Genomic DNA, 15,000 nt, shown 5'->3' on the forward strand with positions numbered 1-15,000 from the left:
CTTCCCTAAACTGATAATAATGACCTCCATCACGGCCATTTAACTGCATTTCTTAGTATCGTAAGTACCATTATCACTGGAGGACGAGGCTAAACATGTTACACACCGAGAGCAAGCCAGGAACAAGACTGCTAATTAGAGATGCATTTATCGGCCGATAATATCGGACTGCCGATATTATCGGCCAATAAATGCTTTAAAATGTAATATCGGAAATGATCGGTATTGGTTTCAAAAAGTAAAATGTATGACTTTTTATAACGCCGCTGTACGGAGTGGTACACGGACGTAGAGAGAAGTACAGAGCGCCAATAAACCTTAAAGGCACTGCCTTTGCGTGGCGGCCCAATCACATAATAACGAAAGGCTTTTCACACAGACAAGTGAATGCAAGTCATACTTGATCAACAGCCATACAGGTCACACTGAGGGTGGCCGTATAAACAACTTTAACACTGTTACAAATATGCACCACACTGTGAACCCACACCAAACAAGAATGACAAACACATTTCGGGAAAACATCCGCACCGTAACACAACATAAACACAACAGATATTCTGTATGTAATAATAACAATAAGAGTCGGGCGAGAAGATAATATAACTGTTGTTGTGTCATTGCAGCAGTCAGTACATGACACGTACAGTAAGAGGGAGACGTTATTCATAAATTGGTTTGTGCCAATGCCAAAGGTACCGTAGGTTCATATGGCCCCATTCGTCACTGTTTGCCTGACACATGAAACGTGACAAATTCGAGGGTGCACTATCCACTTTTTCTGCCAGATGGCAGTAGAGTGTTGAATATCTTAAAACGTTCCAACTTTGACCACAGCGTCAGTTGCTATGTAGAGTGATTCACCCCTTACTCTTCCTCTCACGTGAGATCCACCCAGGAATGGGGTCATGAGAATCCCTTCCCTACCCTAGTATCAGTATTAGATCGATATGTTATAATGTTGTTGTTGTTTTGTAGCTGGGATAGGCTCCGAAAGAAACAAGCGGTCGAAAATGGATGAATGGATGGATTTTTACAAATGTTTCCCTGGACACAGGAGAACTAGAAGGGGGAAAAAAACAAAGGATTTCAATAAGTAGTAGACAGTAGTTTCTGTTGTTGCTTAGTTATTGTATATAGTGCAGTGGTTCTTAACCTTGTTGGGGGAATCGAACCCCACCAGTTTCAAATTCGTATTCACCGAAACCTTCTTTAGTGAAAAATAAAATGTTTTTTCAATTCAAGAAAAAGTTATGTTTTTTTTACTGGTGCACAAAATGAACCGTGCATGAACATCACCTTGTTCAAAGAACAAAACCAACACAGTGCATGAACTCACAACAAATTACACACTTTACACACATTACCATGAATTGATTAACGTGGACCTCGACTTAAACAAGTTGAAAAACTTATTGGGGTGTTACCATTTAGTGGTCAATTGTACGGAATATGTACTGGGCTGTGTAAACTGTACTGTTTCATATAATGTATTCTCTTCCTTTGCAATCTGCTAGTAAAAGTTTCAATCGATCAATCAAACAACCTGCAAATCAGATGGAAAATTAGAGGGAACATTGTTTGGGGATATCCATAATACGCCGATAGGGAGAAGTTGTTATTTACACGATAAGTCAGATGTGTCTTTACCTCCGTGGCAGAGGCTCCACCGAACTCCTGAGGCCGACTCACCGAACCCCTAGGGTTCGATCGAACCCAGGTTAAGAACCACTGGTATAGTGACTTTGTTTTGCTCAAACAATTGTCTGTAATAAAAGAATATAAGCAACTTGTTGAAATATTGTGTTGATCACTGCCAATGAAACTCACCATGGATAAATTTAAATATGTACAGTTAATGCATGTGATCGGTATCTGCAACGATATCGGCCGATCGCACTAATGTATGATAGGTATCGCAGTCGGCAGCATACAACCCTGTATCGCTGCAAAAACAGCCCCAAATCAGTCATTGGACTGGAATTACCCACAAGAGCGTTCCATTCAGTTCTTTACTCATGTTTGAGTCTCAGTTGTTAAGTGTCTTAAGAATGGTTGAAAGGACAGAGTTGTATGTAGGACATAGGTAGTGTTGAAGACCATTTCCTCTGTTCAGAGATGGTTTTTCAACCTTGACGTAGACGTCGAACCATCCATCCTCCCTGTCCAGGGTCTTTACGGTTTTGAGTATTGTTTCTCTTTGAGGGTATTCTATCTCTGATCTTGAATATTCTTATGTCAATGATGTATCTTTGCAGAATGAAGACATTGCGTACGACGAACCAAAGACCGGCTGGAAGCAGACCGGAGTGTACAGCGTTCAGAAAGGAGACCAGGCTCCTGTCACCAAGGTCTTCTCTCACAGCGGCCAGGGCAGACACCCTGACGACAACAAAGCCCTCTCCAACCACCTGGACCAGCTCCTAGGAGGAGGACTCTCGGGGCCCCAGGCTGCATGGCCCAAAGGAAAGCTCCGCTACCTGAGCTACGTGAGACCACCTCCAAGTGACCAACAGGTGGCTTTTGGCTCCAAATCTCCAAAGACCGATTCGAACCACTTATTATTCAAGACGGTGCCAAACCAACTGAGCGGCAAAAAGCATCTGGATGGTGAGAACTTGCTCCTTCTCCTACTCCTTCTATCTTCTAGCTGCTTATCTTCTCCACTCAGACACACTCCAGGATATGCTCAAGCATTTTGGAGGCCATGGCTTCAACATGGACGCTTGGATGACCAAAGACCTGCATCAGTTGGCGGAGGTCATCTCCGGAGCTCTGCCGGCAGCCGACGCCAGGAAGATAGATTCTGGTGCCACACCTGGAGGTCCAGGAGCCTCCCATTCAAATGGCGTCATGGAAACTAACCAGGAGCAATCGGTTGCTATGGAACCAGTTGGAAGCAACCAAGGCCCGAGTGGGAAATGGGACAAGGAGACAAAAGACACATTGAAATTCCGACAAGGTAAGAATTTATATTTTTTTACAGAGTGTAAGGCACACTTTTTATGCATCAAATCCTGTCTGCTCGCTTGTTTCCAGGGCAACCAGAAGACGGACCAGACAAAGTGCCAATTGACAAGGTGAATCAATAACACTGTACAGTCAAACCTGTCTCTCGCAACCACTACAGTTGTCCCGATATTCGACACTGACACATATGAATTTCCACGATTCTTTGATACCATGACAGAAAAAACCCAACTTAAATACCCTACTTGGTGTTTCAAAGTGTCAAGTATCGAAGATTCCTGTGCTTCAACATCTTTTTGCACATCATTCAAATTGCAGTATGAGCTGCCAGCAGGTAACTTGACATTAAAAAAAGAGCATCACTATTCTAATACCTCCCAGTATATAGACTTAGACTTGGACAAACTTTAATGATCCACAAGGGAAATTGTTCCACACAGTAGCTCAGTTACAAAGGTTGGAAAGGATAAGGATGGAAAGGATAACGCACACAAGGGCACAAAAAGAGGGCGAAAACAAAAGGTATAAAGTAGACTAAAAATGTACCATAGTAGCAATATAAAATATAACATATATGTAATATTTATATATTATATATACAGTTTATAATATATACTGATATATTATTATATAATATATACAATATATAACAAATCTCAATTACCATGTACAATATTACAATATATGTAACAGCTGCAGCAAAGAAAGGGCAGCATAAAATAAAGAGTAGATCCAGCAGAAAATATACATTATAAACAAAGAGGTGTATGTATGTATGTATGTATGTGTATATATAAATGATAAATGGGTTGTACTTGTATAGCGCTTTTCTACCTTCAAGGTACTCAAAGCGCTTTGACACTACTTCCACATTTACCCATTCACACACACATTCACACACTGATGGAGGGAGCTGCCATGCAAGGCGCTAACCAGCACCCATCAGGAGCAAGGGTGAAGTGTCTTGCTCAGGACACAACGGACATGACGAGGTTGGTACTAGGTGGGGATTGAACCAGGGACCCTCGGGTTGCGCACGGCCACTCTCCCACTGCGCCACGCCGTCCTTTCACATACCATGGATTATATAGGGCACAGAGTGGGTACCTGTACCCACCCACTCTGTGCCCTATATAATCCATGGTATGTGAATGCTCCCATTAAAATCTCCTGATGATTGAGGGTACCCCCCCTCATGAAACAGGCCTGTAGAGATGAAATAGTCTTGTGATTTTTTTCCCACACATACATATATATACTGTATATATATTTTTTAATATATATATTTATACATATATTTATATACAGTATACTGTATATATATATATATATATATATATATATATATATATATATATATATATATAAATATATGTATAAAAAAATGTGTATATATATATATATATATATATATATATATATATATATATATATATATATACTGTATGTATATATATGTATGTATATATATGTATGTATATATATATATATGGCCGTATTTTGCCCAGGTCTGGTATATACCATAAACCTGCTGGGGACTGCAGATGGAAACTAGCCTTTGGCTACAATCTGGTACATTTAAATTTTATATGTTCAATAATGTGCATTAATTGCATGTAAAAAAGATATATAAAAAATATTGTATATATAACAAATGGTGACTTCCTATTAGGAGTTTTATTATACATCTATGAACAAGTTTATTGGTGGGTTTAGAGGGACAGGCGAAATTTAAGTCTGAGAAAATGCAGTCGTTTATAAATTATTTAATGTTTCTCTTAGCCCCGGTAGCAAATGCGTTTAACAGTATTCGCTACTGTCGATACTGGAAAAAAGCAGGTATCGATGTATTGTTTGCAACTCTAGTGACAAGAACACCAATGACTAGCTAATACTTGCATCAATGGTTTAACAAAAACTATGTTTTTAAAGTGTCTTTATTTAAAAAAAATATTCCAGAGAAGCAACTTACAACTTGCAGTCATGTTGTGGTTTTAATTGAATACATAACGTTAGCAAACTTTAGCTATCGAAATCAGTGTCTTTAGCTAACAACGCACAAAGCTAATGCGCGCGTGTTATGCACGGGTGTCGTCAGGCCAGGGTAACGTTTGCTGTGGTCTGGAACAACATGGCACACTATGTGAAATGCAGCCAATTTTACATATAGATAATGTGTCATGCAAATATAAATTAAATACACAGAGGACATAAGTAAAGGAAATTAAATGAGCTCAAATATATCTACAAGCAAGGCATAAAAATGCATTATGTACATACAGCTAGCCTAAATAGCATGTTAGCATTGATTAGCTCGCAGTCATGCACTGACCAAAAATGCCTGATAAGCACTCCAGCAAATCAATAAAATCAACAAAGCTCACCTTTGTGCATTCACGCACAGCATAAAACATTTGGTGGACAAAATGAGACAAAGGAGTGGCATAAAACACGTCTTTCTGTGGCAGCATCGGAGAAAGTTGTACTTGGTAACAAACTACGTTGAGTTCAAGGATCGCTGAAATGAGTGGGACAAACGGTTCTTGCCAAATACTCATCAGTGAGGCATGTTTAATATAAACAGTGGGATTTCTAACAATTAGGAAGGTTTGTGTCATGTTTGTTCTCCTACAGAAAATATATTAAAACAAAAAATAAAAAAATGTTTCTTCATCTTTTTCCATTTTCACACATCTCTGAAAGAGGTGCAGGGAGCCACTAGACCCCCCGAGTTAGGGTGTTGAAAGCCGTAAGAGGGCGCAATGTAACGCTTAAAACACATTGGAAAGTTAGCGCCTTCTTAGCGTCAGCGTAAAGGTTGCAAACAGCCACTTTAATTTGCATCACAATTACAATAATTAGCGATCACTCATAACTAATTAACACCCACCTTTATCACAAACAGACAGTCTTTAAAAGCAAATGAACCGTGAACTGTTGCAACAATCGACGGGTCTCCAAGGACAGAAGATAACGGCTGGCTAAATTGGGCCCAAAGCCACATTTTTTTCAGGGCACCACACCCAACTAGGGTTGTCCCGATACCAATATTTTTGTAGCGGTACCAAAATGTATTTCAATACTTTTCGGTACTTTTCTAAATAAAGGGGACCACAAAAAATGGCTTTATTTTAACAAAAAATCTTAGGGTGCATTAAACATATGTTTCTTATTGCAAGTTTGTCCTTAAATAAAATAGTGAACGTATTAGACAACTTGTCTTTTAGTAGTAAGTAAACAAAGAAAGGCTTCTAATTAGTCTGCTGACATATGCAGTAACATATTGTGTCTTTTATCATTCTATTATTTTGTCAAAATTATAAAGGACAAGCTGTAATAAAAATGTATTATTAATCTACTTGTTCATTTACTATTAATATCTGCTTACTTTGCGTTTCAACATGTTCTATCTACACTTCTGTTAAATGTAATAATCACTTATTCTTCTGTTGTTTGATACTTTACATTAGTTTTGGATGATACCACATATCGATCCGATACCAAGTAGTTACAGGATCACAGATTGGTCATATTCAAAGTCCTCCTGTGTCCAGGGACATATTTCCTGAGTTTATGAATATAATATGAATTTAAAAGAAAAAAGATTTTGTGACAATAAAAAATATCGATGTAATCATAGTTGTATCGACTAGCTACGTTCTTGTACTTGGTATCATTACAGTGGATGTCAGGTGTAGATCCACCTATGGCGTTTGTTTATATTGTGACGCCGGGGAGCTACGGTGTGTAGTGAAGCATGTTTAGCTATTCCTCGTCCTGCAGGGATGATACTTGTAAAAAACGTACTTTATTTGTCGCCATGGAGGCGAGGATTAGTGATTTAGAAGTAGCTAAAACACTGCCGACTGCGGATGGACGTTAGCCGCTAACTATCTAGCCATGTCTTAAAGCAACCCTTCCTGAGGGCGTTTCAGTGTTATAACTAGAGATGTCCGATAATGGCTTTTCTTGCCAATATCCGATATTCCGATATTGTCCAACTCTTAATTACCGATTCCGATATCAACCGATACCGATATATACTGTCGTGGAATTAACACATTATTATGCCTAATTTTGTTGTGATGCCCCACTGGATGCATTAAACAATGTAACAAGGTTTTCCAAAATAAATCAACTCAAGTTATGGAAAAAAATGCCAACATGGCACTGCCATATTTATTATTGAAGTCACAAAATGCATTATTTTTTTTTACATGCCTCAAAACAGCAGCTTGGAATTTGGGACATGCTCTCCCTGAGAGAGCATGAGGAGGTTGAGGTGGGCGGGGGGCGGGGGCGGGGTTGAGGTGGGGGGCGGGGGTAGCGGGGGGTGTATATTGTAGCGTCCCGGAAGAGTTAGTGCTGCAAGGGGTTCTGGGTATTTGTTCTGTTGTGTTTATGTTGTGTTACGGTGCGGATGTTCTCCCGAAATGTGTTTGTCATTTTTGTTTGGTGTGGGTTCACAGTGTGGCGCATATTTGTAACAGTGTTAAAGTTGTTTATACGGCCACCCTCAGTGTGACCTGTATGGCTGTTGACCAAGTATGCATGTATTCACTTATGTGTGTAAAAAGCCGTAGATATTATGTGATTGGGCTGGCACGCAAAGGCAGTGCCTTTAAGGTTTATTGGCGCTCTGTACTTCTCCCTACGTCCGTGTACACAGCGGCGTTTTAAAAAGTCATACATTTTACTTTTTGAAAGCGATACCGATAATTTCCGATATCACATTTTAAAGCATTTATCGGCCGATAATATCGGCAGTCCGATATTATCGGACATCTCTAGTTATAACTTCACCTGTATCGTTAGTTTTTAGGCCAAAATGCGTCCGTTCTCCCTTTTCTGTCTACACACTGTGTCTGCTTGTAAGTACTCCGTGATTGTGCGCTGCCGAACATGCCCGTATGCTCGTAAAACCAGCAATGTCACGATGTGACAAAGACGCGGCATCATGCCTGAAAAATAAAATAAAATAAAAAAAATAGGCGAACTGGTACTATAGTATTGTAGTATTGTACTTTTTTGGATTCATTAGTACTAGAGATGTAGTACGATATTATCGGCCGATAAATGCTTTAAAATGTAATATCGGAAATTATCGGTATTTTTAATTTTTTTTTTTTTTTTTTTTTTTTTTTTAGTAAATCAACATAAAAAACACAACATACACTTACAATTAGTGCACCAACCCAAAAAACCTCCCTCCCCCATTTACACTCATTCACACAAAAGAGTTGTTTCTTTCTGTTATTAATATTCTGGTTCCTACATTATATATCAATATATATCAATACAGTCTGCAAGGGATACAGTCCGTAAGCACACATGATTGTGCCTGCTGCTGGTCCACTAATAGTACTAACCTTTAACACTTAATTTTACTCATTTTCATTAATTACTAGTTCCTATGTAACTGTTTTTATATTTATTTTATTTTATTAATTTAAAAAAAAAAAGGACCTTATCTTCACCATACCTGGTTGTCCAAATTAGGCATACTAATGTGTTAATTCCACGACTGTATATATCGGTATCGGTTGATATCGGTATCAGTAATTAAAGAGTTGGACAATATCGGAATATCGGATATCTGCAAAAAGCCTTTATCGGACATCCCTAATTAGTACCGCGATACTATACTCATACTTGCCAACCCTCCCGGATTTTCCGGGAGACTGACGAAATTCAGCGCCTCTCCCGAAAACCTCCCGGGACAAATTTTCTCCCGAAAATCTCCCGAAATTCAGGCCGAGCTGGAGGCCACGCCCCCTCCAGCTCCATGCGGACCTGACCTGTTTGCACGTCCACTTTCCCACAATATAAACAGCGTGGATGGAGGGCGAGTTTTTGGTTTCTTATGTGGGTTTATTGTTAGGCAGTTTCAATAACGTCCTCCCAGCGCGGCAACAACCCACGACAACAGCAGTCACGTTTTCGTCTACCGTAAAGCAGTTCGTCTGCCGTAAACAGCAATGTTGTGACACTCTTAAACAGGACAATACTGCCCTCTACTGTACATGCATATGTGACAATAACATCTAGGGCTTTTAGAGAGTGCAGTGCACAACTGCGCACACAACAAGGAGATGAAGCAGAAGAATGAGGAAGATACTGCCGTGGCGACGCCAACGACGAGTAAGATGAAGATATACGCTTGTAAGTTCCAAGTCGCAGCTGCGATTGGACCTGGATAGCCTCCGGGAAGAAGTAGTGGACTACCAAGTGCTTGGCAGTGAACATCTTCCTCAGGAAGCCAAGATTGACCGGTTTTGGGCCATGCTAGGGAGAGATGGAAGATTCCAGACTCTAGTGCATTTGATGAAAGCACTTTTGTGCGTGCCACACAGCAATGCATCATCAGAGAGGGTGTTCAGCATGGTTAGGAAAATAGTGACAGAGAATAGAACAAGGATGGACAATTCAACCCTTAACTCAACAATGAGTAGATGAGTGTTATGTGTGTGTATATGTGTAAATAAATGAACACTGAAATTCAAGTATATCTTTTATTTTTATATATATATATAAATAAATAAATGGGTTATACTTGTATAGCCACTTTTCTACCTTCAAGGTACTCAAAGCGCTTTGACAGTATTACCACATTCACCCAATCACACACACATTCACGGCGGGAGCTGTCATGCAAGGCGCTAACCAGCAGCCATCAGGAGCAAGTTGTGAAGTGTCTTGCCCAAGGACACAACGGACGTGACTAGGATGGTAGAAGGTGGGGATTGAACCCCAGTAACCAGCAACCCTCCGATTGCTGCCACGGCCACTCTACCAACTTCGCCACGCCGACCCCTATATATATATATATATATATATATATAGCTAGAATTCACTGAAAGTCAAGTATTTCTTATATATATACATATATATATATATATATATATATATATATATATATATATATATATATATATATATATATATATATATGAAATACTTGACTTGGTGAATTCTAGCTGTAAATATACTCCTCCCCTCTTAACCACGCCCCGAACCACGCCTCCGCCCCACCCCCGACCACGCCCCACCTCCCGAAATCGGAGGTCTCAAGGTTGGCAAGTATGACTACGGTATACTAGTACCGGTATACCGTACAACCCTACGCCCAACCCATTAAAATATTTTTTTTCCACTCTTTATATGTGTGAAATGTGATATGGTCTGCTTTTTTGTAGGGGTTTTGTGGTGATTTTCTTTTTTTTAGTCTTCCTGTTTAGCGCTCTTACTTTGGTTCTACTTCCTGTTTAGTGGTTGGTTTTGCAGTGACTTTACTCTCCTCAGCTGTTGCTCGTTGGCACTCAGGTTAAGGCAGCGTTTCTCAAAGTGTGGGAATAGAGACATGACAGGTGGGGCGCGAGGAACGGGAGGAAATTTCACTTTAATTTTTTATTATTTTTATTATATTCTTAGATTTTTTTTTTTTTTACTATGCTTTCATTTTCTATACACACTGTAAATCACTTTGTGATTCCGTCAGTGAAATCCGCTATATAAATAAATGTAAATTACTTATTTTTCCTGTAGGCTTTAAATTTCTAGGTAGGAGCGAACGTTTGACAGACATAGCAACAGTAACTAATGGGGGCGGGGCTAAGTGGAACAAGCGCAGCAAAATTAAAAGCTGTCCCACTGTCAAATGACACAGTTGCGAGACGTATATGCGACATTGCAAGTGATCTTGAGTAGACAAATGAAAAGAAAGTCGTTTTGCTTTACAAGTGGACGAAGCTACTGACAGCAATAAAGACTGTCTGTTCATCGCATACGTCCGCTTTGTGAATGGCGAGTCACTGCGAGGATTTGCTGTTTTGCAAATACATCAAAAATAGAGCCACTGCTGATGAGCTGTTCAAGATAATGGACAGTTTCCTCAAATAACACGACCTTAAATGGGAAAACTGTGTGGGCTTTTGCTGTGATGGCGCACAGACCATGGCAGGGTCAAGAAACAGGCTGCAGGCTCTAATAAAGAGGGTTGGACACACTGTGTCATTCACCGGGAAGCACTCGCGTCAGGGCAGCTCAGCCCCGAACTCAATGAGGTTTTAACAGATATTGTGTGCGCGGTAAATTTGATCAAAACACAACCACTGAAAGCGCGACTGTTCTCTGCACTGTGTGAGGAAATGGGAGCTGATCATACAGCCGTGCTGTTTCACAGTGAAGCAAGGTGGCTCTCCCGGGGCAAAGTGCTGTCACTTGCCCTGTCTTGCCAAATGCATAGCTCCTCTTTTTTTGTTGTTGCAAAGATTGCAAAGTGGCACTTTTATTTTATTTATTATTGAACTTGATGCAAGTTATTTGATTTATTACTGAACTTGATGCAAGTTATAACACTTTTATTTGATTTATTATTGAACTTGATGCAAGTTATTTGATTTATTATTGAACTTGATGCAAGTTATAACACTTTTATTTGATTTATTATTGAACTTGATGCAAGTTATTTGATTTATTATTGAACTTGATGCAAGTTATAACACTTTTATTTGATTTATTATTGAACTTGATGCAAGTTATTTGATTTATTATTGAACTTGATGCAAGTTATAACACTTTTATTTGATTTATTATTGAACTTGATGCAAGTTATAACACTTTTATTTGATTTATTATTGAACTTGATGCAAGTTATTTGATTTATTATTGAACTTGATGCAAGTTATAACACTTTTATTTGATTTATTATTGAACTTGATGCAAGTTATAACACTTTTATTTGATTTATTATTGAACTTGATGCAAGTTATAACACTTTTATTTGATTTATTATTGAACTTGATGCAAGTTATTTGATTTATTATTGAACTTGATGCAAGTTATAATACTTTTATTTGATTTATTATTGAACTTGATGCAAGTTATTTGATTTATTATTGAACTTGATGCAAGTTATAACACTTATTTGATTTATTATTGAACTTGATGCAAGTTATAACACTTTTTGATTTGTTATTGAACTTGATGCAAGTTATTTTATTTATTATTGAACTTGATGCAAGTTATACCACAGCTGCACAGTTATTTTATTTATTATTGAACTTGATGCAAGTTATACCACAACTGCACAGTTATTCTATTTATTATTGAACTTGGTGTTATTTTATGTTATTGAGTTTGAATGTATACAACTTGATGTTACTTGATGTTCAATAAATTTGAAAATGTTAAGCTTGGCATTAGCGTTCTGTTAGGCCGATGGGGGCAGGTGGGGCTTGAAAACTCCCTCTTGTTCAAAGTGGGGGATGACAAAAAAAGTTTGAGAACCACTGGGTTAAGGTATACATCATTACTTTCTCAATGGGGGAAATGTTTGTGGCCGCTATAGACAGGTTTGGCTGTACTAAAAATAACATTTATTCACATTTTCACTCCTTGTACAAAGTGTGAACCAAAACAAAACTATTTTCAAGCGAAATGTTGTTGTTGTTTTCTTGATTGACGGCAGCATACGGCCATCTTCTCCAAGCTGCTGGACTATCTCAATACAGACAAGTTTGGCGATTCCCCGCCAGTGAAAAGCGGGCCAGCACCTGGTCCCAGACAAAATGTGGTGGGCCTGGAGAGCGTCCGGAGCCGGACGATGCAGACCCAGGCCGCCGCCGCCGCCCCCCACGGCTGGGAGGAGAAGAGCGTGTCAGCGCCCGTTGGGGACGGCTCCACCTTGCGTTTGACCAGCGGGGCGGCGGGGCCTGACGCCCACGTGGACTCGGAGATGGACAGGTGGATGCAAAAGCTTCAGACACCCGCCGGGAAGAAGGCGCCGGAAGAAGCGGCCGAGAAGGACGTGAGAGTGAAAAGTCAGCTGGTCCATGTGGGAGTGAAGGAATTCTCCAGCAGAGGGAAGGACAGACACTTTGGCTACATCATAACCAGCTCAGAGTGAGTAACATGTCATTCATACACAGTATTCACTTTCTCATCAGAGTTGTTGTCGTCACATATAAAACATGCATTGCACAAAATGTAAAACTATGTTCAAACTGAAGTCAACTGTTTACGTCTTATTGGGTTAAAATTGTGACGACCAAAACAGCCTTATTGGAAATGTAGTTTTAGTGGAGAACTGGAGTCCATTACTAGTAGTTAGCAACAAGCTACAGAGGTAGGAAATTCTCCCTCCAGACATCTTTATAATCATAATATCATATCATGTTTGCACATTTGTCACCCTTTATGCGACTGAAAAAAACTTCATATTAAGTCTGCAAACACTTTCAATCACTTTAATCTCTACAAATTTTGCTATGCTAAATTAAGCTAAGCTAGCTAACCTGTCAGTCGATGTCTATTCAATAAGTCATATATAGTGTCATATATACATATATATATATATATATATATATATATATATATATATATATATATATATATATATATATAATGTGTATATATATATATATATATATGTGTGTGTGTGTATATATATATATATATATATGTATGTGTGTGTATATATATATATGTATGTGTGTGTGTGTATATATATGTATATGTGTGTGTATATATATATATATATATATATATATATATTATACATATATATATATACACACACACATATATATATATATATATATATATATATATATATATATTATACATATATATATATATATACACACCAGAGGTGGGACCAAGTCATTACTTTGCAAGTCACAAGTAAGTCTCAAGTCTTTGCCCTCAAGTCCGAGTCAAGTCCCGAGTCAAGACAGAGCAAGTCCGAGTCAAGTCCAAAGTCAAGACTGGAAAGTCTCAAGTCAAGTCCCAAGTCCTGCATTTTGAGTTTCGAGTCCTTTCAAGTCGTTTAACCACAGACTAATATATTTACACAGATTGTGTATGCTTTTAAAATGCTGTATTTATTTATTAAAACAAGTGCATTTGAAATTGCAGGGAAAAAGATAGTGCTGACATTGCACTTCAAAATAGCACTATTAACCAGTCATTTTAAACATGTAACTCATTCCTTTACAGAATAAACACATTTGAAAAAAACAAGTGCAACTGTACTTATTTGCACAAAAGTGTTAACATTGTATTTCAATGGCATATTGCATTGTAACTAGTTCCACAGCAGTTTCTATCCTGTTCTTACCTTATCTCATTGATCTCATCTCATACTGTATGTGTGTTTATGTGTGCGTACACATGAAAAACATAACAAATATATGAACATAACAATGAACAGAGTTGTACTTTTTAGATGTCAGGACCCTATGCAATATGTACACATATTCTTAATATAGTATACATTTTAACTGACCTTTATTTGACTATGTTTGTCTTTTTGTATGTGGCTAAAATACGCGGTGCTGCTGACCACCGTCTAACTTTACGTTACTGTGTGTGATACATTGACTAACGTAATGTTACTGTGTGTGATACATTGACTAACGTAATGTTACTGTGTGTGATACATTGACTAACGTAATGTTACTGTGTGTGATACATTGACTAACGTTACGTTACTGTGTGTGATACATTGACTAACGTTACGTTACTGTGTGTGATACATTGTCTAACGTAACGTTATGTGTAGGTACCTCATGCAACCCTGCTTAAAAAAAAATCACTTGACAAAAAGTATGAATAAGGTAGCAAACTGCAGTGGACGCAACAGATTGCCGTGTTTGCAATGACGTTGTAACCATAGACATCTTATAAGTAGACGCAGGTTGCTGTGACGTGAGCAATTTGGCCGCCATCTTGAAGTGGTGATGAGGAGCCGGCGAGCAGCCTAAACTGACAGTTGACAGGTAGAAAACAAAGATGCCGGGCTGGTGTTCAGCGCTTTCCTGCTCAAATGAGCGGACTGTTGAAAATAGGAATCGGGGGATTACTTTTCACAAGTAAGATTTAACATTAACGTACTATTGGTTGTATCTTATGAAAATAATATTACCACAGAGTTGAGAAGGATCAAAGATCTTCAATATTTGTATGTGAAAATCACAAAGAAATCTTCTGGGGGAGGATGACGCCCCTACAGGGGTTTGGTTTACAAAC

General features: G+C 38.6%; 1 protein-coding gene across 3 annotated transcripts in view; it reads left to right on the forward strand.

The window, feature by feature from the left end:
• ptprn2 (protein tyrosine phosphatase receptor type N2) overlaps nt 1–15,000 on the forward strand; it is a 439,783-nt gene that overhangs the window by 38,645 nt on the left and 386,138 nt on the right. For all 3 annotated transcript variants that reach the window (XM_061965795.2, XM_061965796.1, XM_072913464.1), the window contains exons 5-8: nt 2,259–2,610; nt 2,672–2,962; nt 3,040–3,080; nt 12,440–12,873. In XM_061965795.2, coding sequence (XP_061821779.1) covers nt 2,259–2,610; nt 2,672–2,962; nt 3,040–3,080; nt 12,440–12,873 — 1,118 coding nt within the window. The remainder of the gene's footprint in view (nt 1–2,258; nt 2,611–2,671; nt 2,963–3,039; nt 3,081–12,439; nt 12,874–15,000) is intronic.

This window comes from Nerophis lumbriciformis, linkage group LG07 (genome assembly GCF_033978685.3).
Source record: "Nerophis lumbriciformis linkage group LG07, RoL_Nlum_v2.1, whole genome shotgun sequence".
NCBI classification, from domain to species: domain Eukaryota; kingdom Metazoa; phylum Chordata; class Actinopteri; order Syngnathiformes; family Syngnathidae; genus Nerophis; species Nerophis lumbriciformis.